We start from the raw sequence: 26,936 nt of genomic DNA on the forward strand, positions 1-26,936 counted from the left end.
TAAGCTGACCGAGGCACGGGAGGCCGCACGGCTTAATTCGCGGGCTCGCCAAATTGCCAACGAGCGTTTGCGTGCACGGAAGGTGTCCGTGCACAACTGGAAACCAGGCGACAGGGCCTGGCTGCACTGCCCTCAGGCACCTTTGGCTACGTCGCCTAAATTGTTGAGGCCATGGCGGGGACCCGTGGAGGTCGTGCGGGTTGCACGCCCCCAGTGTGTTCAGATAAAATGGGGAAAGCGCCGTTGGTACGTTCACCCCTCCCGACTGAAACCGTTCTCGCCTCCATATGGCCTCCCTTTGTGTCATGAGGGCCGAGCATGTGACGTGACCGACGACCTAAGGGGGGAATTGTCTCCGCCTGATCCTCACATGTCTCCGCCTGATCCGCTTCCAGGTGTCCCGGAACTGACAGCTGCCGACCACCGGCGGCTGGATCCCCGCGGCGCGACCGGTCCTTCCAGGCCCGATCCGCGCCTTCTAGAGCTGCCGGAGCCACCAGACGGTCGTCAGCGTCCCGTCCCATACGATGGACCGGCCAAGCGGACTCGCGCTCAGTCGCACAACTTTTCGTGACCAACCGGCTGAGGAGCCGATGCGGCCGGAGAGCCTCGTCACTGCGTTCCCCGTCCGCTCGGCCGCTCTAGCACCCCGGTGGGGGAGCGAGCGGAGGGGGGGGGGATCGATAGTCTCAGAGACACTGGACACGTTCTTTTTCTCGGACTTGCTTTTATTGCGTTGTTCGTCGGTTTGTACATAACTTGTTGTCTAGGTGTTGTGTGTTGTTGTTGGTTTTTTTTGTGTGTTGTTTGTCGGTTTGTACATAGGTTGTTGTTTGGTGTTATGTCGTTGTGTTCTTGTTGTTGTGTTACGGGGCACACTGGGGGGGGTTGAGTTTTTGTTGTGTTACTATTGTTGTTGTTATTGTGTTGTTTAGCAGCCGGGCCGGCTGCGAGCTATGTGGGAGGGGGTGATGTAGTGGTGATACGCGCTGACAGTGGGGATCGTGGGGCAGCATGTGGTGATTGGCTGTGTGCCGGTGACGCGCGCTGACGGTGAGGGATCACAGGGCAGCGCGGGGTCATGGGTTATGTGGTGGTGATTGGCTGTGTGTTGGTGACGCGCGCTGACAGGGAGTGATCGTGTGGCAGCACGGCGCGATTGGTTGTGTAGTGGTAACACGCGCTGGGAAAACGGATCGTAGGAACAGCGCGCCGTGATTGGTCGACTAGTGGGCGCTCACATCGCGGTCCGCAAGAGGGCTATATAAGGCGGTGCGCGCGGGCGCTCGGGGAGTTGGTGACCAGCGAAGATTGAAGACGGCGGAGGAAGAGATAGGGCCCTGCGGTACCAAGTCCCGCTGTCCTTGTAAGGACCGGGGCTCTGTGTGACCCAGAGGCGGGACCCTGGGACCCGGGGCCGAACGTCCGTGTGAGGGCCGGCTCGCGGGACCCAGAGGTTGTGACCCACGCCCAAGCTGGGGTGGGTCTGTAGGCTCCAAGGACGTTACGGGGCTGGAGAGTAGTGTGAGCATGCAGTGTGAGCATGCAGCGTGAGCCATAGTCACTACACGTGTCAGTGGAGTGTGTAGTGGGAGAGGTAGTGACCACACGTGTCAGTAAAGTGTGTGTAGTGTGAAGAATAGTGACCACACGGTGTATCGAGACAAGTCAAAGTTTAATAAAAAGTGTGCTACCCGTCAAGAGGTTTCCTGCCATCATTCTGAAAACTTCAATAGTATAGAGTGAGCTTCACCTTGACCATTCATATTTTCCCCTACGTAAGTGCAATTACACGAGTGATATACACACATATCTCGAAAGGCCAATAACAATACTTTAATTTAATATACCGTCGTTCATGCTTCTTGCATTCCATAACGCTGTACATTAATTATATATGATTCATATTAAACGGTCACTTCTGATAGAGTTTATAAATACAACATAAAGCACGGTCGTTTTTATTCCACAAAATCAGTCATGCACAGCCACCGCCGTTACAGCCTTGCACGCAGCCAACCGTGCTAGTCGGAGGTGCATGCTAATCAGAGGTACGTGCTAATTGGAGGGTGCCCTGGCTTCGACCTGACCAGAAAGCCCTGCACCACACAAGCGCAACGGGGACATCGCAACGGGCGCCGCGCCCACCGTCTCACGCTCAATTGCGACTGCGGCTCCACGTCTCAAACCACGTGCCATGCAAACCAGGTGCCACGTCCCCCAACCGCTGCCCCCCGCAAGATCGCTCGACGGAGGAGCCGCATGCGCGGGGCCTCCACAAACGCCAGCGATCGGCTCGATAAACCGCCCCCGAATATCGAAGCGGCCTTTTTGAGTTTTGATGTTCGGCCGTTACGCGAGAAGACTTTGCTGACGTTACGATGAAGCGGTCCGTGGTACAGCCGCAGCAACGGCAGCAGTCGGCAGGAGCACCTCTGATTAGCACCGTTGGCTATGTACGGCGTGAAAGCAGTTCAACACACACACACACAGTACCTGTCTGTGACGTGCTGATGGAGACCGTGCAGCTCTTTGAGGTGGACGTAGACCACGAAGAGCATTTCTCCGACCTCGCAATCAGAGTGCCCATCCTCGGCGTCCTTGAGCAGCTGGGACATGTCTTCTGCGACGCGCTGGACAGTGTCAGCCACCTGCAATTCGACAAATCAGGGGTCCATTCAGCACCTAAAGACGGCCAGGCGGCTCCGCGGGAGAGCGAGCGAATCCCGAGCGGAAGGTCACGAGTGCAAATCCTGCTCGGGGGTTGACTCAGCCCATCGTCCTACCGGGGTCGATAAAATAAAGACCACTTTGTGGGGAAGTCAACAGCAGCTGTTCTCTGGAAAGACTCGCCCCTGTCATAGGAACATGGAATTTCCACCGCTGGGTCAGAGCTGTGGACAGGAAATGAGCACCACCACCTCAACGCTTATTCGAGCAGGAAATCACTCTGACTTTGAATCCACACTTGACGCTCTCCCACAGTGCTGCATTGAACAGATGCAAATCCGCATTTTCTCTGCACTTTTGTCCAGTAAATGTGGTGTCATGTTGCCTACGTTTAATAATAAATGATGGCAATTTGAACTTGGACCGCGCTGCACAGCACTCGCTCGCTCTCGTGGACAGAGAACGACTCAGGGGCGCGAGGAACCACAGACAAGCAGGAAGGCAGCAACGCGATGATCCTTCGATGGCAGTTGCCCAAGCTCTGCGGTCCTATAAAGTGTTCTAATTTTACCAGGTGAAGCCCACTGAACTATATCGCTCTTTTTCAGAAGCGACCTGGCTATCACAAATTATAGCTCAACAAAGTGGCGTATCACGTGGGACTTTACAACAGACAAATACTCAAAGCGCGTGATGTTCATTCTCAATGTGGAGGGAAAACCCGGAGGACCCGGAGAAAAATCCATACGACCACGGGGAGAACATGCAAACTCCAAATATACAACAGGCGTCAGGGTTGGGATCGAACCCACAACCTCCTATATACCAGGCGAGGTAGTTACATCTATATAATAAGTAACACCATATTGTCATCGGCCAATTCATGAGTGTTTACATGTGGGAGAAATCTGCAGCGTCCTGAGAAAACACAAGCGTGCGAGGGGGAAACATTCTATCCCACACAGACGGAGGAGGTGGAGTCCACATTTTGTCTGCACGGCCTCCTCCTGGCGAGCCAGGGTATGGCACCTCGACAACCATGAGAAGGGAGTTTCAAAACGGTTGTGGGTCACACACATCAAACCTCGCTGCCTCCAAAGTGCTGGATTACAAGCGTGCATAGCCACCTCCTTCCGCCCAATCGATACATTGGCAGGAATGCACGCCATTGCCTGATGCAGATCAACTGCTCCGAGATGAACACCACATGCATTGTCTAAAATATGGCTGTCCAAACCAGGGCACGCAGGCCAAAACTGATCCACAGATGACTTGAATCCGGCCCTCCGGTCGGTGAAGGTGGATGAGGACCAGGACCGGTTCAGATATCGCTCAACACCGTGTGTATGTACTACGTTGAACTTGTTTTGCACCGTGTGTAGCCGACCGTGCTTATCGGAGGTGCGGATATTGGCAATTGGCTTAAATAAAACGTGGGTTGCCCAGTTCCTAGGGTCCTCACTGGTTCCTCGGGTGCTAACTGGTTCCTAGGGTGCTAACCACAGCGCCAACCCCCACCGCCTCTGCCCCTGTCACGGCCTAAACCAGCGGTTCTTAACCTCGGATGCACGCACCCCATGGAGTGAGAGGTGCCCTTTCTGGGGTTGCGAGACATGGGCAAATTTTTTTCGAAGGTAAATCATCGAAACGCAAATGAAGCGCCTGAGTACAGCCGCTTTGTTCCGTCAGGCTGCAGTAAAGGTTAAGAACCACTGGCGTACATCAGCAGCAGCAGGCGAAGGCCAGTCTACTGACGGTGCTACCTCTTACCAATGTCTCCAGGAGGCAGTAAACGATGTTGAAATAGTCCACATTCACAGATCTGCAACAGACGAGCAAGTTGAATCAAACTGTGCAATTCGAGTACTGTACACACCTATTCACGTAAATAATAATAATCATAATATTGTGTTTATCTCGGTTCATTATATTTTGTGCCACTCGGAGAACTCTAAAGCGGCACTAGTTCACGACCACTCCCGTTACGCCGAAGATTCCTGCGCTTGATTTTCCACGAAGCTGCTCACGGTCCACCCTCAACCGCATCCACTGCACAAATGGAAAAGTAAAAACTCTCCGGTAGTAGTGCGATTGTGGTCCATCCAGACCAGACCGTACAACGTATAACGACGCAATTCCCCGATCAAACATATACGTAGGAGACATCACAGCGATGGTGATGATACGCTACTCTGCTTCGTCCTGACGCGGTTGTCTGGCTTGACCGCCTGAATGTGAAGTTGTCGCCGTTGCTCTGCATCTACATCAGCCGCCGTGCGACGAGAAGACGGCTCCCGTTACCATGTTGAATCAAACAATCACCCACGGCACCCTTCCATTTGAAGTTTCCAAAAACACATTCCTGCGGAGGGAGCTGGTAGGAACGTTGGGTTGCTCGGTCAATGGCCAGGGTCAACGGCGGCGTAGTGTATTCCGCAAATATGGCCGACTGTGAGGGCGGGCACAAGCCGGCGTGAGTAGGTTAAAAGTTGAGTTTTATAAGGGCACCACGGGGTGACCAGCCCCTCCCCACCCAGCCCCACCCTCCCACCCCCCATCCAGCCCCACCCTCCCCACCCAGCCCCTCCCCACCCAGCCCCTCCCCACCCTCCCCTCCCCACCCAGCCCCTCCCTGCACAACGGACACAATAATCCCCTGTGGGCTGGTGTTACCAGGAGGTTCCTACCAGTATAACTCTTTGGTTCTTTCGGTAAAGTCACGTAGAAAGAAAAAATAAATTAAATAATAGCATACGACGTTTCGATTGCAACACAAGCAATCATCATCAGGCACAAATGAAAGAGTAAACAAACCTAGTAAAAATATGATAATTGGTTCTTTACCCTTCTATCTGGCAACAAAACTGACACCTTTTTGCAAGGAGTCATGTTTGCATAGACCGCAATACCTGCAGTCATAAATACAAACAAAAGACATAACTCTGATAATGTGCACTGTCCTTGAAGTTGATTGGTCCACACCCGAGACAGCTTTCCTTCGAGCCTAGTCTCATATGGGTTGGACCAGATGACGCCAAAAGGCGCACAACTCAAGGACAATGCACCATCAGAGTATGAGAGCTCGGGGCAAGCATCTACACTATGGGGACCTCATTTGCCAGTAAAAATATGATAATTGGTTCTTTACCCTTCTATCTGGCAACAAAACTGACACCTTTTTGCAAGGAGTCATGTTTGCATAGACCGCAATACCTGCAGTCATAAATACAAACAAAAGACATAACTCTGATAATGTGCACTGTCCTTGAAGTTGATTGGTCCACACCCGAGACAGCTTTCCTTCGAGCCTAGTCTCATATGGGTTGGACCAGATGACGCCAAAAGGCGCACAACTCAAGGACAATGCACCATCAGAGTATGAGAGCTCGGGGCAAGCATCTACACTATGGGGACCTCATTTGCCAGTAAAAATATGATAATTGGTTCTTTACCCTTCTATCTGGCAACAAAACTGACACCTTTTTGCAAGGAGTCATGTTTGCATAGACCGCAATACCTGCAGTCATAAATACAAACAAAAGACATAACTCTGATAATGTGCACTGTCCTTGAAGTTGATTGGTCCACACCCGAGACAGCTTTCCTTCGAGCCTAGTCTCATATGGGTTGGACCAGATGACGCCAAAAGGCGCACAACTCAAGGACAATGCACCATCAGAGTATGAGAGCTCGGGGCAAGCATCTACACTATGGGGACCTCATTTGCCAGTAAAAATATGATAATTGGTTCTTTACCCTTCTATCTGGCAACAAAACTGACACCTTTTTGCAAGGAGTCATGTTTGCATAGACCGCAATACCTGCAGTCATAAATACAAACAAAAGACATAACTCTGATAATGTGCACTGTCCTTGAAGTTGATTGGTCCACACCCGAGACAGCTTTCCTTCGAGCCTAGTCTCATATGGGTTGGACCAGATGACGCCAAAAGGCGCACAACTCAAGGACAATGCACCATCAGAGTATGAGAGCTCGGGGCAAGCATCTACACTATGGGGACCTCATTTGCCAGTAAAAATATGATAATTGGTTCTTTACCCTTCTATCTGGCAACAAAACTGACACCTTTTTGCCAGGAGTCATGTTTGCATAGACCGCAATACCTGCAGTCATAAATACAAACAAAAGACATAACTCTGATAATGTGCACTGTCCTTGAAGTTGATTGGTCCACACCCGAGACAGCTTTCCTTCGAGCCTAGTCTCATATGGGTTGGACCAGATGACGCCAAAAGGCGCAAATGAGGTCCCCATAGTGTAGATGCTTGCCCCGAGCTCTCATACTCTGATGGTGCATTGTCCTTGAGTTGTGCGCCTTTTGGCGTCATCTGGTCCAACCCATATGAGACTAGGCTCGAAGGAAAGCTGTCTCGGGTGTGGACCAATCAACTTCAAGGACAGTGCACATTATCAGAGTTATGTCTTTTGTTTGTATTTATGACTGCAGGTATTGCGGTCTATGCAAACATGACTCCTTGCAAAAAGGTGTCAGTTTTGTTGCCAGATAGAAGGGTAAAGAACCAATTATCATATTTTTACTGGCAAATGAGGTCCCCATAGTGTAGATGCTTGCCCCGAGCTCTCATACTCTGATGGTGCATTGTCCTTGAGTTGTGCGCCTTTTGGCGTCATCTGGTCCAACCCATATGAGACTAGGCTCGAAGGAAAGCTGTCTCGGGTGTGGACCAATCAACTTCAAGGACAGTGCACATTATCAGAGTTATGTCTTTTGTTTGTATTTATGACTGCAGGTATTGCGGTCTATGCAAACATGACTCCTTGCAAAAAGGTGTCAGTTTTGTTGCCAGATAGAAGGGTAAAGAACCAATTATCATATTTTTACTGGCAAATGAGGTCCCCATAGTGTAGATGCTTGCCCCGAGCTCTCATACTCTGATGGTGCATTGTCCTTGAGTTGTGCGCCTTTTGGCGTCATCTGGTCCAACCCATATGAGACTAGGCTCGAAGGAAAGCTGTCTCGGGTGTGGACCAATCAACTTCAAGGACAGTGCACATTATCAGAGTTATGTCTTTTGTTTGTATTTATGACTGCAGGTATTGCGGTCTATGCAAACATGACTCCTTGCAAAAAGGTGTCAGTTTTGTTGCCAGATAGAAGGGTAAAGAACCAATTATCATATTTTTACTGGCAAATGAGGTCCCCATAGTGTAGATGCTTGCCCCGAGCTCTCATACTCTGATGGTGCATTGTCCTTGAGTTGTGCGCCTTTTGGCGTCATCTGGTCCAACCCATATGAGACTAGGCTCGAAGGAAAGCTGTCTCGGGTGTGGACCAATCAACTTCAAGGACAGTGCACATTATCAGAGTTATGTCTTTTGTTTGTATTTATGACTGCAGGTATTGCGGTCTATGCAAACATGACTCCTTGCAAAAAGGTGTCAGTTTTGTTGCCAGATAGAAGGGTAAAGAACCAATTATCATATTTTTACTGGCAAATGAGGTCCCCATAGTGTAGATGCTTGCCCCGAGCTCTCATACTCTGATGGTGCATTGCCCTTGAGTTGTGCGCCTTTTGGCGTCATCTGGTCCAACCCATATGAGACTAGGCTCGAAGGAAAGCTGTCTCGGGTGTGGACCAATCAACTTCAAGGACAGTGCACATTATCAGAGTTATGTCTTTTGTTTGTATTTATGACTGCAGGTATTGCGGTCTATGCAAACATGACTCCTTGCAAAAAGGTGTCAGTTTTGTTGCCAGATAGAAGGGTAAAGAACCAATTATCAAACCTAGTAAACTTAGAAATATAATGCAATACAACACAGAGAGTCGGCTAACATAACAGTCAACACCCTACCAGGTTGATTACGTTCTTCCAAAGATTGCTAAATTTGAGAGAGAGACCAAACACAGACACGGAGACACACAGATAGACACACAAGCAGAGAGAGAGAGAGACAACACAGAGACACAGACTTTTGTTTCGAACGCAGCACGATCGACCCCCCCTTCGTCGCAACACCGCCACCGCCGCCGCTGTCGATGGTTACGCACCGCAGGAAGAGCTCTTGGTAGCAGCGTTTCTTGAGGCCCAGCTCGGCGGTGACCTTCTCGACGATGGCACTCAGCTGTGTGAGCCGCTCTCGCTCGCCTCGCATCGCCACCGCCGCCGCATCCTCAGACGCGTTCTCCTGCACGGGGAACGCCATGGGCGCTTCATGCATCGCGCGTGTGATGAACTTCTTTGCCTTTCGTACGTTTGTATATTTTGTATGTTTCTTTGCCTTTCGAATAGATGTTTGTTGAATTTCTTTCGCACCGTACGTAGCCAACCGTGCGAATCGGAGGTGCAACGCGGTTACAAACCTTGCGGTGACGCATCGCCGCCTATTGCGGCTGCTGGCGGTTGTGTTGGTGATAATAGTGGTGGTGGTGGTGATAATAGTGGCGGTGGTGGTTGTGTTGGTGATAATAGTGGTGGTGGTTGTGCTGGTGATAATAGTGGTGTTGGTTGTGTTGGTGATAATAGTGGTGGTGGTTGTGCTGGTGATAATAGTGGTGGTGGTTGTGTTGGTGATAATAGTGGTGGTGGTTGTGCTGGTGATAATAGTGGTGGTGGTTGTGCTGGTGATAATAGTGGTGGTGGTTGGTGATAATAGTGGTGGTGTTGTTGGTGATAATAGTGGTGGTGGTTGTGCTGGTGATAATAGTGGTGGTGGTTGTGCTGGTGATACTATTGGTGGTGGTTGTGCTGGTGATAATAGTGGTGGTGGTTGTGCTGGTGATAATAGTGGTGGTGGTTGTGTTGGTGATAATAGTGGTGGTGGTTGTGCTGGTGATAATAGTGGTGGTGGTTGTGTTGGTGATAATAGTGGTGGTGGTTGTGCTGGTGATAAGTGGTGGTGGTTGTGCTGGTGATACTATTGGTGGTGGTTGTGCTGGTGATAATAGTGGTGGTGGTTGTGTTGGTGATAATAGTGGTGGTGGTTGTGCTGGTGATAATAGTGGTGGTGGTTGTGCTGGTGATAATAGTGGTGGTGGTTGTGCTGGTGATAATAGTGGTGGTGGTTGTGTTGGTGATAATAGTGGTGGTGGTTGTGCTGGTGGTGGTTGTGCTGGTGATAATTTTGGGGGCGATAGTGTATCGGTTAGCATGCTGCGCTACGAACCTGGTGACCCGGGTTCGATTCTTGCTCACGGCCAACACAAGTGACAATTATCTGAACGGGTTCTGGACCTCCCCTAGGTCGACTCAGCCTCAAATAAATACGTGGTGCAGTGCGTAAAAACATCGCCACTAGGGAGACAAAGGCGGCCGGGCGTGGTGCTGGCCACCCACCCCCTCGGATGCCGTTCTGGCCTTCATAAGTGCTCGCTAACAGCACTTGCCCCAACAGGCTGTTAAGGCTATACGGTAGATCTTTGTCTATGTCTTTTTGGTTGTGCTGGTGGTGCTGCTGGTGATTATATTTGAGGTGATGGTTTTGCTGGTGGTCGTGCCAGTGATTATAGTTGAGGTGGTGGTTGTGCTGGTGGTGGTGCTGGTGATTATAGTTGAGTTGGTGGTTGTGCTGTTGTGGTGGTGCTGGTGATTATATTTGAGTTGGTGGTTGTGCTGGTGGTGGTGCTGGTGATTATAGTTGAGTTGGTGGTTGTGCTGGTGGTGGTGCTGGTGATTATAGTTGAGGTGGTGGTTGTGCTGGTGGTGGTGCTGGTGATTATAGTTGAGTTGGTGGTTGTGCTGGTGGTGGTGCTGGTGATTATAGTTGAGGTGGTGGTTGTGCTGGTGGTGGTGCTGGTGATTATAGTTGAGGTGGTGGTTGTGCTGGTGGTGGTGCTGGTGATTATAGTTGAGTTGGTGGTTGTGCTGTTGTGGTGGTGCTGGTGATTATAGTTGAGGTGGTGGTTGTGCTGTTGTGGACTCCGGACCCCATACTCCCACGCTTGTGGGACTGCCTTGCCACCTTGTGATGAGCCGAGTGACACAGCAGCCATGAATGTAATTGCTTACCTGGGCATCTTTGTCTGGTTGCGCCAAGGATTTGTACCAGCTTCCAGTGCCTTCCTGAAGAGGACATGCCAATCATCATTATTATTATTTTTACTCCGCTTGTTGGCTCAGGAAAGCCTCACTGAGTCTCAAGGCTTCTTTTCAGGAAGTCTCTGCCAAGCGTTCACAGTCGGGGGGCCACATTGCTATGTACTTACGTTGAACTTCTTTCGCACCGCACGCAGCCAACCGCACCCACCGGAGGTGTGGGGCAACAAACTAAACACTAAAAGCAGTTCTAAAGAAATTAGTTTTCAATTTTGATTTTAAAGTTCATAGCTCCCAGTGGCTTCCTAATATCTGAAGGAAGAGCGTTCCAGACGGCCGCAGGAGCGCATCTGAAAGCGCGGTGATGCGGTGACCACCGCCTTTGTTCAATGGCCAGTCGAAAGCCGCTGCGAGGATGACCGGCGGAGTTCACGTGATGGTGGTTTATGCTCCTTGACGATATCAGCGAGGTACTGTGATTCATTCTGTGGCAAGCACTTGGTGCATAATGAGTGTTGTTATCCCAATTAAGTAATTTGCCGGTAATTGTTCAGCATTCGGAAGTTTGGCCAATTCCAATCACATTGTGTGTTCTTTTAGCTATGGGAGGAAACTGGAGAACCCGGAGGGAACCCCATGCAGAACGGGGGGAGAGAAACACACAAACTACACACAGAAAGGCACCCGAGTCAGGAATCGAACCCAGGGCGTTCCTGCAGTGAGGCACGAGTGTTACCACTCCGCCAACCTGTCACGTGATTAATGAACTTCAGTGGTAAATGTAATACTGATGAAGTAAGGCTATTGGGGATCTATGAGTTTAGTTGTTAGCAGATACACCATGTGCTGCATTTAACATTTGCACTGAATATGAACAGTAATATATTTACCCAGGAAATCCTAACCAAGTCTCAATATTTTTCATGACGCCGCTGCTGGGGCATGTTTTATTGGATGTTTTGCATGTGTGGGGGAAATTAGAGTTCCTGGAGAAACCCCACACGCAGGAGGGGTTGACAATCAAAGAGGAGTGATGGCTACAACACAGCAAGTTGGCACCACAGCGAGATCGGCAGCTACTCGCAACCAGCACACAGGAGAACTATTGCTGGGTTTGCAGTCCACCCCTCAGTCTGTTAACCATCGATGCCTGGGCCTCTTCCATGACATCCTGCCAGGGGGATATATTTCCACGCCAGTGCACCCAGCCTGGCGCAAGAAAAGCGGCGAAATCACCGGCGGTTGTTGGCCACCGATGGCTGTTTACCTGAATGGCAGTGGTAATCAGTCCCTCCAGGTCACCGTGATAAGCGCACAGCTGCTGAAAGGCTTCAGTCTTATAGAGCTGCGCCAACACACTGCTCAGGACGCGGGGCACACACAGAGGCAGAGGACACGGCACGCGTCAGTGCTCAGCACATAAACGTCACACGCCACGTAATCAATCGTACTTATTATTGCCAGTAATCATTACCCGAAATGCAACTCCGTGTTGGAAAAAAATATTATTTCGAAGAAAAAAACTAAAGTTTTAGTTCTGCAATGTCTTTGTCATGGTTCTCCACGAGAATAAGCTATAGAGGGCATTTTGGGCTACTTTTCCACGTTTACAAAAATAATGTACGTAAAATGTAAAGGCTTAATCAAGTAATTCCCGTATTATTTCATAAGATGGAGTACCTGTGTGCCGCAATGGTCGTCAACTCCAAACTAAAACGAATTAAAAAAACATTTATTTCACCAGGTCAGGCCCACTGAGCTATCAAGATCTTTTTCAGAAGCGACCTGCCTGCAAATGATATCTCAATGAAGTGCCTCATCACGTGGACATTTATAGCAGCCAAATATTCCAAACGCACATTTCTAAATGTGGAGGGAAAAACCGAAGGACCCGGAGAAAAACCCACACAACCACGGGGGTGAACATGCAACCTCCAAATATACAGCAGCAGGCGTCAGAGTCGGGATCGAACCCACGACCTCCTGTGTGCCAGGCGAGGTAGTTAACGTCTCGCCATGGCTCCCTTTAATACAAGACGAAACATGCGACAACAGTAATTGAGGTCGCATATCTTCGTCATTCGGGGTGAGATTTGTTTTGTGGGGAAACATTTAACTTGATTTTTTAATAGACGTCAAGCCTTTATATAACAGCATGTGGCAGCATGCTACTACGTGGGAAATGAAGAGAGACCCCATTTCATTCCTTGCACCGGGGGCCCAGGCCAACCAGGCGACGCCACTGCCTGCACTGTTCAATGTTGAAAAGATTAGAGTTGATTATCGATTATCCGGCACGTGATTAACCGGGTTCCAACATTATCCGGTGATCCCGGGCCGATCCGGCAAAACTTATCCAAAGGCTGTAACCAGTCCGGCGATCGTCAAACACATGTTGGTGTTGAAACGAGATTGTAGTACGTACATCACCCCATGCAGAGTCTTCGAGATTAGAGTGATAAGTATGGTAAAGTCAATACAGCAACCTTGTACAATAGGGAAAAAAATGCGTCCATTCGTACGTCTATTTATGCCAATTTAATAAAGCAAACACATTCTTAAAAGAAAAAAACACAACAACTAAAACAAAATGTTAAGCAAGAATGTGCAAAAATAAGCTATTTTTAAAAATGATTTAGTAATTATCCGGCATTTTTCAAAATCCGGCGCACCCTTCTCCCCCGAAGCCGCCGGATAATCGATAATCGATTGGACTTGCGGACTTCAAGATTTGTAGAAATGGTGCCCCACAATAAAAACCTCGCCACGTAACCATTTTTGTTGAACCGTGGGGCCTCCTGCCCCAATAGGTCCCCCACCCCCTGCCACCCGCCACCCCCTACGGAGGAGCGAAAGATGTCAGCGGCCCCCACAGCTCGCTCCGTTAGAGTGAGAAACCGCAACGGGTGCCGTCGACGCGGCCACCGAACATCGTTCGTCGTCGATCTCCCACCCACCCCCCACCCCCCCGGGTCTCCAGAGCATCAACGCGAGCCCCTGGAGGTGGTGCCGAGTTGGTGGTGGTGGGGGATGAAGCTGGAGACCAGAGCATGGCTTGCAGCTTGGCGGTGGCGTCCTCCGACCCGGCAGGGAGGGCGGGAATCTGACGGAGCTTGCTGAGAAGGCCATCGACGTAGGCAGTGAAGCTCGCGCACAGCAGCTGGGCCTACAGTGCACACAACAAAGACAAAGATCCCCAACCCCCCCGTACAGCCTTAACAGACTGTTGGGGCAAGTGCTGTTAGCAAGCGCCTATGAAGGCCGGCACTGTGGCACACGAGGGGTTGGGTGGACCAGCACCGTGCCCGGCCGCCTTTGTCTCCCCAGTGGTGATGGTTGCAAACTGCACCGGGTACTCGTTTAAGGCCGAGTTGACCTAAAGGAGGCCCAGGACCGATTCAGGTAACCGTCACTGTTGGTAGCCGTGAGCGGGAATCGAACTCGGGTGGTTGGGTTCGTGGCGCAGGGCAGCACTAACCACTGCAATACCGCTCCCCAATGCATCAACGCACACACACACACACACAGATCTCCTCTGCAGCCTTTCGCAAACTGCAGGTGGGAATGCTGTCAGCAAGTTCCTGCTAAGGCCAATGCGGTGTCCAGACAGCTCTCCCGGTGCTGATGGTTACACACCACGCCAAGTACGCATTTAAGGCTGAGTCGACCTTAAATGGATGGGTGACTACCGGGTTGTCGTGCCAGCTTGCCTTGTGCTGTAATAATGACAATCATTAGATGTATGAGGCGCCCTTAAACAATGGATCTCAGAGCGTCACGCATATACAAGAGGGAAATAAGTGAGAAGCAAGCGGAGAAGAGAAAGAGTGAAGAGGAGAAGACGAGAGTGAGATCGAGAGAGGAGGCCGCCTTGTCAGACACGTGGTGGGGTCTCAGCCGGGACTTGGAAGTCTCCATCGACTGCGAGTTCCTGACCTCAACGGGGCAGGGAATCCCAGAGCCTGGCCACCGTGCAGACAAAAGCCGCGTGGTCACCCCAGGGTCAAAGCCTGCAGCGTGGTCACCACGCGGAGTAGTGAACAATTGGTGGATCTCAGAGATCCCAGTGGAGGAACGTGAGGCTGGGTAGTGGAGTGTGTGGCTGGGTAGTGGAGTGTGTGGCTGGGTAGTGGAGTGTGTGGCTGGGTAGTGGAGTGTGTGGCTGGGTAGTGGAGTGTGAGGCTGGGTAGTTGAGTGTGTGGCTGGGTAGTGGAGTGTGTGGCTGGGTAGTGGAGTGTGTGGGTAGTGGAGTGTGTGGCTGGGTAGTAGAGTGAGTGGGTAGTGGAGTGTGTGGCTGGGTAGTGGAGTGTGTGGCTGGGTAGTAGAGTGTGTGGCTGGGTAGTGGAGTGTGTGGGTAGTGGAGTGTGTGGCTGGGTAGTGGAGTGTGAGGCTGGGTAGTTGAGTGTGTGGCTGGGTAGTAGAGTGAGTGGCTGGGTAGTGGAGTGTGTGGCTGGGTAGTGGAGTGAGTGGCTGGGTAGTGGAGTGTGTGGGTAGTGGAGTGTGTGGCTGGGTAGTGGAGTGAGTGGCTGGGTAGTGGAGTGTGTGGCTGGGTAGTGGAGTGAGTGGCTGGGTAGTGGAGTGTGTGGCTGGGTAGTGGAGTGTGTGGCTGGGTAGTGGAGTGTGTGGCTGGGTAGTGGAGTGAGTGGCTGGGTAGTGGAGTGTGTGGCTGGGTAGTGGAGTGTGTGGCTGGGTAGTGGAGTGTGTGGCTGGGTAGTGGAGTGAGTGGCTGGATAGTGGAGTGTGTGGCTGGGTAGTGGAGTGTGTGGCTGGGTAGTGGAGTGTGTGGGTAGTGGAGTGTGTGGCTGGGTAGTGGAGTGTGTGGGTAGTGGAGTGTGTGGGTAGTGGAGTGTGTGGCTGGGTAGTGGAGTGAGTGGCTGGGTAGTGGAGTGTGTGGGTAGTGGAGTGTGTGGGTAGTGGAGTGTTTGGGTAGTGGAGTGTGTGGCTGGGTAGTGGAGTGTGTGGGTAGTGGAGTGTGTGGCTGGGTAGTGGAGCGTGTGGCTGGGTAGTGGAGTGAGTGGCTGGGTAGTGGAGTGTGTGGGTAGTGGAGTGTGTGGGTAGTGGAGTGAGTGGCTGGGTAGTGGAATGTTTGGCTGGGTAGTGGAGTGTGTGGCTGGGTAGTGGAGTGTATGGCTGGGTAGTGGAGTGTGTGGCTGGGTAGTGGAGTGTGTGGCTGGGTAGTTGGAGTGAGTGGCTGGGTATGGAGTGTGTGGGTAGTGGAGTGTGTGGCTGGTATGGAGTGTGTGGCTGGGTAGTGGAGTGTGTGGCTGGGTAGGGAGTGTGTGGCTGGGTAGTGAAGTGTGTGGCTGGGTAGTGGAGTGAGTGTGTGGGTAGTGGAGGTGTGGCTGGGTGGAAGTGTGTGGCTGGGTAGTGGAGTGAGTGTGTGGGTAGTGGAGTGTGTGGCTGGGTAGTGGAGTGTGTGGCTGGGTAGTGAAGTGTGTGGCTGGGTAGTGGAGTGTGTGGCTGGGTAGTGGAGTGTGTGGCTGGGTAGTGGAGTGTGTGGCTGGGTAGTGGAGTGAGTGTGTGGGTAGTGGAGTGTGTGGCTGGGTAGTGGAGTGTGTGGCTGGGTAGTGGAGTGTGTGGCTGGGTAGTGGAGTGTGTGGCTGGGTAGTGGAGTGAGTGTGTGGGTAGTGGAGTGTGTGGCTGGGTAGTGGAGTGTGTGGCTGGGTAGTGAAGTGTGTGGCTGGGTAGTGGAGTGTGTGGCTGGGTAGTGGAGTGTGTGGCTGGGTAGTGGAGTGTGTGGCTGGGTAGTGGAGTGTGTGGCTGGGTAGTGAAGTGTGTGGCTGGGTAGTGGAGTGTGTGGCTGGGTAGTGGAGTGTGTGGCTGAATCAACTCCTGGGCCAATTTAAAGCCTTGAACACAAGTCGGAGAATCTTAGAACTCAACCACGGGTTTCAACTGGAAACCAATGCGGAGAAGTAAACACCCGTTCTTATCTGCTGCCAGGTCTGTGCACTCGCCGTTGTGAGCGCCACTCCGCTGCCCTCCGTTGTTGTTGGAGCGCGACTGTGAACACAGTACGCACACGCGCGGTGGCTCTAGCCAGTTCTAACATCCGCGTCGTTGTCCTACGAGCGCCCGGATCCGAAATCGGCAATGACGGTAAATTTTAGCCGTTCAGGTGGAAACCTGCACCGTGCGCTCGGGCAGTGCCGCCACGGGAAGGATCAGGGAATGCAGCACGAGCAGTTACCTCTGGGCTCTGCGCATCCAACCGTTTCCAGGTCCGCTGCATCTCCTCAAGGCACGGCTGCAGCATCTCATAGTGGACGCCTCTGCTGCACAGCTCCGTGCTGTACACGATCCAGCGTCTGCAAAGGGAAGTGAAATTCAAGCAGGGGACGGCCTAACCCGTGTCCCGTTCCGATGACGTACATACGTACGATGACGTACATACGTACGTCATCGGCTTTTCTTCCGATTCCATTCCAATGACGTACCGTGTATGTCATCGGAACGGAACCAGAATTAAAAATAACTTAATCGGTACCGAGGCTCCCGCAAGGCCATACGGGAAGGCGTGCGGCGCAGTTTGGCGCCAGCTATCAACGAACGAGTGCGGTCGTGTCGCTACGGTTCTCCGCGGTGAGTACAATATCTTTAAAAACGACGGCGCTATGCTGCAAATAAAATTAACGATAACCGCTTGCGTGTTCCGAGATACAGCGGTGAACGGGTCACCCCGCCCTAAAACTTGCATTCGTCTCGCAACGGGGAAAGGGTTAAGTGGATCCAGCTGTTTCCAAACACAGTTCCTGCATCAATCGTGCAGTTTTCCATTCCAACAATCGTGAGATAGTGTGTGCGTGTGTGTGCGTGTACCTGCATTGCAATGTCACAAGGGCGAGGCTACATCGCAGCGGCGCCATGTGCACTGGAGTGGACTCGCACAGCGGGGCGTGCGCATGCGCACTTTTTGCCACGACAACAGAGGGCCACGTGTGAACGGAGACTCGAGGGTTCAATGCCAGGTGGACATGATTTTGGGCAAAGGGAATCAACAGATGGCATTGCTTCCCCCCCCCTTCAACTTTGTCCATTCCCCGTCGCCATCCCTTCCCCGTGTAAAGAGACTGCGTTGCCGCTCGCAGTTTGCTACGTAAGTGGGGCAGTGAGCCAACTTCTCTCCATACCCTTTGGTTTTTTCGGTAAAGTCACGTAGGTTAAAAGAAAACAAATAAATTAAATCACGACGTTTCGGAGGCAACACAAGCTTCCGTCTTCAGGTGAAACCGTGCAGTCACGAAAGCTTCAAATCTAGAATTAATACCCTCTACGGGGAGGAATTTCACTTATCTGTTAGAGTTTTTACACACTTGATACAGCAATTTTGCTGTGATGGTTACATCTGAAGACGGAAGCTTGTGTTGCCTCCGAAACGTCATCATTTAATTTATTTGTTTTCTTTTAACCTACATGACTTTACCGAAAAAACCAAAGAGTATGAATCCTTGCAGTCACGAAAGCTTCAAATCTAGAACTTCGGACTGCGAGAAGGGCTGCGTGTAGAACGAGAGAGAGAGCGAGTGAGTGTGAGAGAGAGCGAGAGAGTGAGCGAGAGGTGGGTGTTTACATAAAGCATTAAAACAAAAAATTACGAAATGATGAACGAAGCAAAGTGCCGACTACACCGAGCATTTTCCCTGAGGGGCCGTCCATAAATGACGTCACGCAATTTTGGACGATTTTTGACCCGCCACCCAATCGTCACACGGCGTCACAAAAAGTCAGACCCCCCCTCAAATATGACGTCACGAAGCTCTGACCCCCTCCCCCCCCCCAAAAAAAACATGCTTCAAATCGCTTTAAACTATTGTCATTGTAGTGCGTATTTAATGTGGCGCTGCATTCTGATGTTGTAGGAGAAAACATTTATTAAAAAGTCAAGTTAATTAAGTAGAACGTGTTGTCTATATTCATTTAAAGTTGCGCATTTTGATGCGACGTCACATTTCTCAAACCCCCCCCCCCCGCTCGTCACACATCGTCACAAATGTCTAATCCCGCCCCCCCTCCTAGGTGCGTGACGTCATTTATGGACGGCCCCTGAGCTTTGTTGTTCGGGTTCCCGCCCGTAGAATTTCTGTGTCCCCCCCCCCCGCCACCTTTCCCATGTTACTGCTCGAGTTCTGTACCGGGCTCTTGTTGAATTAAAACATATAATAATAAATAGATAAGTAAAACATTATTAATTAATAAAACAGACACCATTGCTTACGGATGAAATATCTCCAAAAAAAAACTCACAGGAACAAAAAAAATTATTTAAACAACCGGTTCGTAGAGAGTCGCGTGTGGATACAACGAGAAGCCGTTGAGGTTCACAGCCCGTGCGGGTCGCGAATTCGTTGCGAAGTTCACAACGGAGAGGCACTCACGCCATGGCTTTCTGAGACGACGTCAAGCCCGTTTGCATGCTGTTCAGCGCCAATATCCGTGTGGCCCCCGTGCTCAGCTCGCCACTCCAATCTTGAACCTCCCTCTGTGCGGATTGACACGCGACGTGAAGAAGTCGCCGTGGCAATAATTATTGTTGGCAAAGGGGTCCCTCAAACCCGGTCAAGGTTCAAATGTGCAGAGACGCAACGGAGTGGCGCTCGATGCCGTTGAAGCGAGGAGAGACTTACCATGACCTTGAGTTCATGTCGCAGCAACACAGTGAGGAGCACCAGCTGTATCTTCAGAGGGTGCCTCTGCTTTGGCGGAGCATTGCTGTTGTAACTCGCCGACCCGCCCGCACTGGACGCCTGTGAAAAAGAGCTTCATAGCTCATCGGATTCCTCCTCCAATCTAAATGACGATTCTGATTGATTCTGACATTCTGCCGCAAGACATTACGCGTCAGTATCGGCGTCTTAGATGCGTGGGGTTTTCTTCCGCGTGCTCCGGGTTCCTCCCGCACGTAAACACTCATTTGTGCCGATATGTGTCCTCTCTCTGTGTGTCCTTGTGATGTCTGTCTGCTTGTATGTCTGTCTATAGTTTTCTAGTTAGACTTTTGTTGCTATTTCTTTTATGCCTGATGATGATTGCTTGTGTTGCAATCGAAACGTCGTAATATGCTATTATTTAATTTATTATTTTATCTTTAGACGTGACTTAACCGAAAGAACCAAAGAATAAAACACTCATTTGTCTGAAAACATCCGAATATGTAGGGGACCGCAAGCACGTGTGGTTAATGCAGACGTGATTGCTTGCAAAAGGTTCCCATTGGGTGGTTGAACATCTTAACACCTCCTGTTTCATTTTTTTATTTAAAGCTTTCGTGACTGCAGGGATTCATATTCTTGGTTCTTTCGGTAAAGTCACGTAGAAGGGAAATAATAAAATAATATAAATATAAAACAATGAAAATTCTCACGACGTTTCGACTGCAACACAAGTAATAATCATCAGGTGTGAAATCAACAGCAACAGCAAGAAAAAGTCACGTAGAAGGGAAATAATAAAATAATCTATATATATAAAATCGTGCATGTCTGTCTGTCTGTCTGTGTATGTGTGTGTGGATTTCGGACCATACGCACTTTCATTGGACGGCGGTTGCCCCTGGCAACAGCTAACGACGCCTTCGCCGCTTTCATTGGACGGCGGTTGCCCCTGGCAACGAGTAGCAACTTTTCGCCGCGGGGTGGACGCCATTTTTAATAGCGCGGGGCGGGGGGGGGGGACCGGCACCCGTACCCAGCGTTCGCCGGGTGGGAAAATCAGGCAAGGCGGGAGGCTCTGCACGGTGCTAGGCCTCGACACCCAACACGCCACTCTGAGGTAAATTCATACAAATTTCACGTCCTCTACAGAGTGGCGAGGGAGGCAGAGTGGCGAGGGAGGGACTCAGCCTCAAAACGAGTAACTGGTGTGGCGTATTAACATCGCCACTGGGGAGACAAAGGCGGCCGGGCGTGGTAGATACAAGTCCCGGGCAAAGCCAGGTCATGACTATGTGTGTATGTGTTTATGTGTATGTCTGTGTGTCTGTATGTATGTGTGTATGTATGTGTCTGTATGTGTTTGTGTGTATGTATGTGTGTGTCTGTATGTATGTGTGTGTGTATTGTGTATGTGTTTGTGTGTATGTATGTGTGTGTTTGTATGTATGTGTATGTCTGTGTGTATGTGTGTGTGTATTGTGTGTGTGTCTGTGTGTGTGCGCGTGTGTTGTGTAGGGGGAACGGTAGTGTAGTGCTTAGCGTGCTGCCTGTGTGTGTGTGTGTGTCTGTGTGTGTGTCTGTGTGTGTGCGTGTGTGGTGTGTGGGGAGCGGTAGTGTAGTGGTTAGCGTGCTGTCTGTGTGTCTGTGTGTGTGTGTCTGTGTGTGTGTCTGTGTGTGTGCGCGTGTGTTGTGTAGGGGGAACGGTAGTGTAGTGCTTAGCGTGCTGCCTGTGTGTGTGTCTGTGTGTGTGTGTGTGTCTGTGTGTGTGTGTCTGTGTGTGTGTGTGTGATGTGTGGGGAGCGGTAGTGTAGTGGTTAGCGTGCTGTCTGTGTCTGTGTGTGTGTGTCTGTGTGTGTGTGTCTGTGTGTGTGTCTGTGTGTGTGTCTGTGTGTGTGTGTCTGTGTGTGTGTGTCTGTGTGTGTGTCTGTGTGTGTGTCTGTGTGTGTGTGTCTGTCTGTGTGTCTGTGTGTGTGTGTCTGTGTGTGTGTCTGTGTGTGTGCGTGTGTGGTGTGTGGGGAGCGGTAGTGTAGTGGTTAGCGTGCTGTCTGTGTGTCTGTGTGTGTGTGTCTGTCTGTGTGTCTGTGTGTGTGTCTGTGTATGTGCGTGTGTGGTGTGTGGGGAGCGGTAGTGTAGTGGTTAGCGTGCTGTCTGTGTGTCTGTGTGTCTGTCTGTGTCTGTCTGTGTGTGTCTGCGTGTGTCTGTGTGTGTGTCTGTGTGTGTGTCTGTGCGTCTGTGTGTGTGAGGAGCGGTGGGTGTAGTGGTTAACGCTACGCTGCGCTACCAACCCGGCGAACCCAGTTCGATTCCCGCTCATGGCCACCACCGGTCAAGATTATTTGAACCTCCCCTAGGTCGACTCAGCCTCAAACGAGTAACTGGTGTGGCGTATTAACATCGCCACTGGGGAGACAAAGGCGGCCGGCCGTGGTGGATACAAGTCCCGGGCGAAGCCGGGTAGTACAGCTAGTTTCTTTTATGCCTGATGATGATTGCTTGTGTTGCAATCGAAACGTCGTAATATGCTATTATTTAATTTATTATTTTATCTTTAGACGTGACTTAACCGAAAGAACCAAAGAATAAAACACTCATTTGTCTGAAAACATCCGAATATGTAGGGGACCGCAAGCACGTGTGGTTAATGCAGACGTGATTGCTTGCAAAAGGTTCCCATTGGGTGGTTGAACATCTTAACACCTCCTGTTTCATTTTTTTATTTAAAGCTTTCGTGACTGCAGGGATTCATATTCTTGGTTCTTTCGGTAAAGTCACGTAGAAGGGAAATAATAAAATAATCTATATATATAAAATCGTGCATGTCTGTCTGTCTGTGTATGTGTGTGTGGATTTCGGACCATACGCACTTTCATTGGACGGCGGTTGCCCCTGGCAACAGCTAACGACGCCTTCGCCGCTTTCATTGGACGGCGGTTGCCCCTGGCAACGAGTAGCAACTTTTCGCCGCGGGGTGGACGCCATTTTTAATAGCGCGGGGGGGGGGGGGGGGACCGGCACCCGTACCCAGCGTTCGCCGGGTGGGAAAATCAGGCAAGGCGGGAGGCTCTGCACGGTGCTAGGCCTCGACACCCAACACGCCACTCTGAGGTAAATTCATACAAATTTCACGTCCTCTACAGAGTGGCGAGGGAGGCAGAGTGGCGAGGGAGGGACTCAGCCTCAAAACGAGTAACTGGTGTGGCGTATTAACATCGCCACTGGGGAGACAAAGGCGGCCGGGCGTGGTGGATACAAGTCCCGGGCAAAGCCAGGTCATGACTATGTGTGTATGTGTTTATGTGTATGTCTGTGTGTCTGTATGTATGTGTGTATGTATGTGTCTGTATGTGTTTGTGTGTATGTATGTGTGTGTCTGTATGTATGTGTGTGTGTATTGTGTATGTGTTTGTGTATATGTATGTGTGTGTTTGTATGTATGTGTATGTCTGTGTGTATGTGTGTGTGTATTGTGTGTGTGTCTGTGTGTGTGCGCGTGTGTTGTGTAGGGGGAACGGTAGTGTAGTGCTTAGCGTGCTGCCTGTGTGTGTGTGTGTCTGTGTGTGTGTCTGTGTGTGTGCGTGTGTGGTGTGTGGGGAGCGGTAGTGTAGTGGTTAGCGTGCTGTCTGTGTGTCTGTGTGTGTGTCTGTGTGTGTGTGTCTGTGTGTGTGTCTGTGTGTGTGCGCGTGTGTTGTGTAGGGGGAACGGTAGTGTAGTGCTTAGCGTGCTGCCTGTGTGTGTGTCTGTGTGTGTGTGTGTGTCTGTGTGTGTGTGTCTGTGTGTGTGTGTGTGGTGTGTGGGGAGCGGTAGTGTAGTGGTTAGCGTGCTGTCTGTGTCTGTGTGTGTGTGTCTGTGTGTGTGTCTGTGTGTGTGCGTGTGTGGTGTATGGGGAGCGGTAGTGTAGTGGTTAGCGTGCTGTCTGTGTGTCTGTGTGTGTGTGTCTGTGTGTGTGTGTCTGTGTGTGTGTCTGTGTGTGTGTGTCTGTGTGTGTGTCTGTGTGTGTGTCTGTGTGTGTGTGTCTGTCTGTGTGTCTGTGTGTGTGTCTGTGTGTGTGTCTGTGTGTGTGCGCGTGTGTTGTGTAGGGGGAACGGTAGTGTAGTGCTTAGCGTGCTGCCTGTGTGTGTGTGTGTGTCTGTGTGTGTGTCTGTGTGTGTGCGTGTGTGGTGTGTGGGGAGCGGTAGTGTAGTGGTTAGCGTGCTGTCTGTGTGTCTGTGTGTGTGTGTCTGTCTGTGTGTCTGTGTGTGTGTGTCTGTGTGTGTGTCTGTGTGTGTGTGTGTGTGGTGTGTAGGGGGAACGGTAGTGTAGTGCTTAGCGTGTTGCCTGTGTGTGTGTCTGTGTGTGTGTGTCTGTGTGTGGGTGTCTGTGTGTGTGTCTGTGTGTGTGTCTGTGTATGTGCGTGTGTGGTGTGTGGGGAGCGGTAGTGTAGTGGTTAGCGTGCTGTCTGTGTGTCTGTGTGTCTGTCTGTGTCTGTCTGTGTGTGTCTGCGTGTGTCTGTGTGTGTGTCTGTGTGTGTGTCTGTGCGTCTGTGTGTGTGAGGAGCGGTGGGTGTAGTGGTTAACGCTACGCTGCGCTACCAACCCGGCGAACCCAGTTCGATTCCCGCTCATGGCCACCACCGGTCAAGATTATTTGAACCTCCCCTAGGTCGACTCAGCCTCAAACGAGTAACTGGTGTGGCGTATTAACATCGCCACTGGGGAGACAAAGGCGGCCGGCCGTGGTGGATACAAGTCCCGGGCGAAGCCGGGTAGTACAGCTAGTATAAATATAAAACAATGAAAATTCTCACGACGTTTCGACTTCAACACAAGCAATCATCATCAGGTGTGAATCAACAGCAAGAAAATTTGAAAAACAGGCACTTTTTTCTAATTTTCTTGGTGAAAAAATTAGAAAAACCGCCACTTTTTAAAAATTTTCTTGCTGTTGATTTCACACCTGATGATTATTACTTGTGTTGCAGTCGAAACGTCGTGAGAATTTTCATTGTTTTATATTTATATTATTTTATTATTTCCCTTCTACGTGCCTTTACCGAAAGAACCAAGAATATACCTCCTGTTTCATTGTCAGAAAAGGGTGAAACGCCTATTCTTATTTTTCACGACGATTCATTTTAATTATCCACCACGGGCCACTCAGCTTTTACCTCTTGACCGTCGGTCGTCATCCATTCCGCGTGTTGCGTACTCTGACGCTCGTCACCTCTTTAGCAGAAATGTGGAGCGAGAGGTGGCAGTCGCCGGACACGTTACTGAAGCTCGGCTGCTTCTGCAAATGGAACCACTCCTCCCTTCCAGCCAACGACAGTTCCTGTAGGCAGGGGTGGGGAACGTCCGGCCCGCAAAATTATTTGGTGTGGCCCTGCCAAGGCAACCGCAGGCGGGACTCGAAATTCAATAAATCGAGGAGCAAACCTGGAAAAGCAGTTGCGAGTAGCAACATCATCAATACGCAGCTAACATCACATGCCTCGTCAAAAAGAAGCAACTCCAGCCGTCACATTTGGGATGAGTTAACTAAATGTTCGACCAAATATAACAACAGGCTAATTTTTAAGTTGATCATTTTGTATGGCCCGCGAATGATGGTATAAATATCCAAATGGCCCTTGGCAGAAAAAGGTTCCCCGCCCCTGGGGGGCACCGACCTGGCGGGCTGAGCAGAGCACGCGAGGTGCGTTCACTGTGCACTCGTATTCATATCAATCAACAGGAAATTAATAACGTCGTACCGTATTGCAATTGTATTAAAGATGTTATTTTTCATGATTCTAAAAATCCCTAGGTCATGCCATCACTGATAGTGCAATACAGTACTGTACGCTTTCTTGCACGCTACATATTTTATTTTGATGATGTGTACAAAAAAAAATTGTCAAAAAAATAGTAAAAAAAAATTGCCAAAAAATGCAATTGTAAATGTTGTGGATTCACTCTTCAACACACCGGTGGGCTAAAGAAGTTAACTATTTGTCATTTGTCAACGTGACACTGATTGACCGTGTTGGGTGGTGGAGGGTTACGACACATTTATAAATAACGCGATCTAACCCAAAAACGTTTGTTATGAATAATATTGGTCGCGAAAGCCTACTTGTTAAACGTTATAGATTATTATGCAAACTACAACAACAACAACCGCCATTCGCCACTAAGTAGCGGTGACGTCACCACAACGCTTGTGCCAGGCTATGTGCACCTTGAGGCCACGTGGAGTGTCGAACGCCCGCTGGCAGGACACGGGACAGACCCAGGTGCCATGGGTTGACTGACTGAGATGACTGGCAGATGCACCACCTGTGCCCCCTACTGTGCCAACTTGCTGTGCTTTAGCCACCCGGCGCTCCGCTCGTTGTTGTGAGCGTCGCTCCTCCGCCCTCCGTTGTTGTTGGAGGGCGACTGCCTCCAACTGCCCAGTATCGTCCTTCACGAGCCTCCTCCACAGAGGCCGATCTTGATACCGCTGGTACCAGTCATCGGCAAATCCACTCAGCTCCACGTCCTCTTGTACCACATCAGCTCCATCTCCTCTCTAGCCCGTGTCGCGCCCATTTAGCCCCCTCTATCCGGCTGAACAAAGCTGTTGATGCATGCGGTGGCTGGGTATGCAGGCTACATGACCCAGCCAAACTACAACTATATACACACTTTGTAGTGTGAAGATGTAATTGCATGAGTCTCCTTTCTCTACACCTCCGATTGTTCACCATGTAGATGGCAGCATGCATCGTATTGAGATTTGAGAGGGTGCCGCGCGTTTGTTAAGTTGCCGAAAGAGCAACTGCTGCTTTTTTTGGTGGGTTTTTTTTGGCAAACACTTTTATCGTCAGTGAATGAAAAACGTTGCCAACGTTTGAACCGTGCGGTTCACTCGGCTGTATTAGGTGCACAGTACATTTATTGAAGCTGTGATGATGTTCACCAACAAAACACCAAGCATCCCTTTGTAAACCGAAGCCCTCAAGCAACCCCTCAGTGCTCTACCGCTGTCATCTGCATTGTCTTGGTATGCTCTTGCATTGTTGTTATTGTTGTTTTGCTGCCTTGCCCAAGCTTACAAATCTGCAAAAATGTATATATACAAGTCCAATTTGTACTTGCACGCTTAACCTATATTGCATAAATGTATGTTGAACTTCTCTCCCACCTATGTAGCCGACTGTGTTAATCGAAGGTGTGGGAATTGATGATGTAATTGCTTAACCTGTCTCAATCTCACTCCTGTATCCTTTCTTGTTTTTTTTGGTTTGACATAAACCTGCTGAGCACCTCCCTACTGGACACCCGCGATAAGAGAGCTTCCTGGCTCATCAGACTCCTCCAGTCCTAAGCAAAGGTTCTGATCGCGATTCGCCACGCGTGGTGACGGACACGCGTGTGCGTGCGTGCGCCGGGTTAGTTGGGAGGCGAGGGCCCCCGAATTGACCTTCAGGGAGATGTCAACGCAGCCCAGGAAATCGTCCGCCGCGCCGTCGTCCTCCTCCTCCTTGGCTGAGTGGCTCTTCACCGACTTGACCACCTGCTTCAAATACCTTACACATAGTACACAGCGGCATATGTCGTCAAATAATAATCATCATAATAATTTGCAATCCTTAT

At 50.5% G+C, this 26,936-nt stretch overlaps 1 protein-coding gene across 1 annotated transcript in view; it reads right to left on the minus strand.

The window, feature by feature from the left end:
- LOC133345100 (BAI1-associated protein 3-like) overlaps window positions 1–26,936 on the minus strand; it is a 64,047-nt gene that overhangs the window by 21,761 nt on the left and 15,350 nt on the right. Inside the window, exons 8-18 of the mRNA XM_061555580.1 lie at window positions 26,764–26,869; window positions 24,541–24,648; window positions 19,315–19,434; window positions 19,066–19,169; window positions 16,881–16,998; window positions 13,735–13,856; window positions 11,958–12,048; window positions 10,664–10,717; window positions 8,707–8,843; window positions 4,441–4,492; window positions 2,497–2,651 (exon numbers count right to left, since the gene is read on the minus strand). Of these exons, the coding sequence (XP_061411564.1) occupies window positions 2,497–2,651; window positions 4,441–4,492; window positions 8,707–8,843; window positions 10,664–10,717; window positions 11,958–12,048; window positions 13,735–13,856; window positions 16,881–16,998; window positions 19,066–19,169; window positions 19,315–19,434; window positions 24,541–24,648; window positions 26,764–26,869 (1,167 nt within the window). The remainder of the gene's footprint in view (window positions 1–2,496; window positions 2,652–4,440; window positions 4,493–8,706; window positions 8,844–10,663; window positions 10,718–11,957; window positions 12,049–13,734; window positions 13,857–16,880; window positions 16,999–19,065; window positions 19,170–19,314; window positions 19,435–24,540; window positions 24,649–26,763; window positions 26,870–26,936) is intronic.

Source organism: Lethenteron reissneri, chromosome 3 (genome assembly GCF_015708825.2).
Source record: "Lethenteron reissneri isolate LAM-NWPU_2019-01 chromosome 3, ASM1570882v1, whole genome shotgun sequence".
NCBI lineage: Eukaryota > Metazoa > Chordata > Hyperoartia > Petromyzontiformes > Petromyzontidae > Lethenteron > Lethenteron reissneri.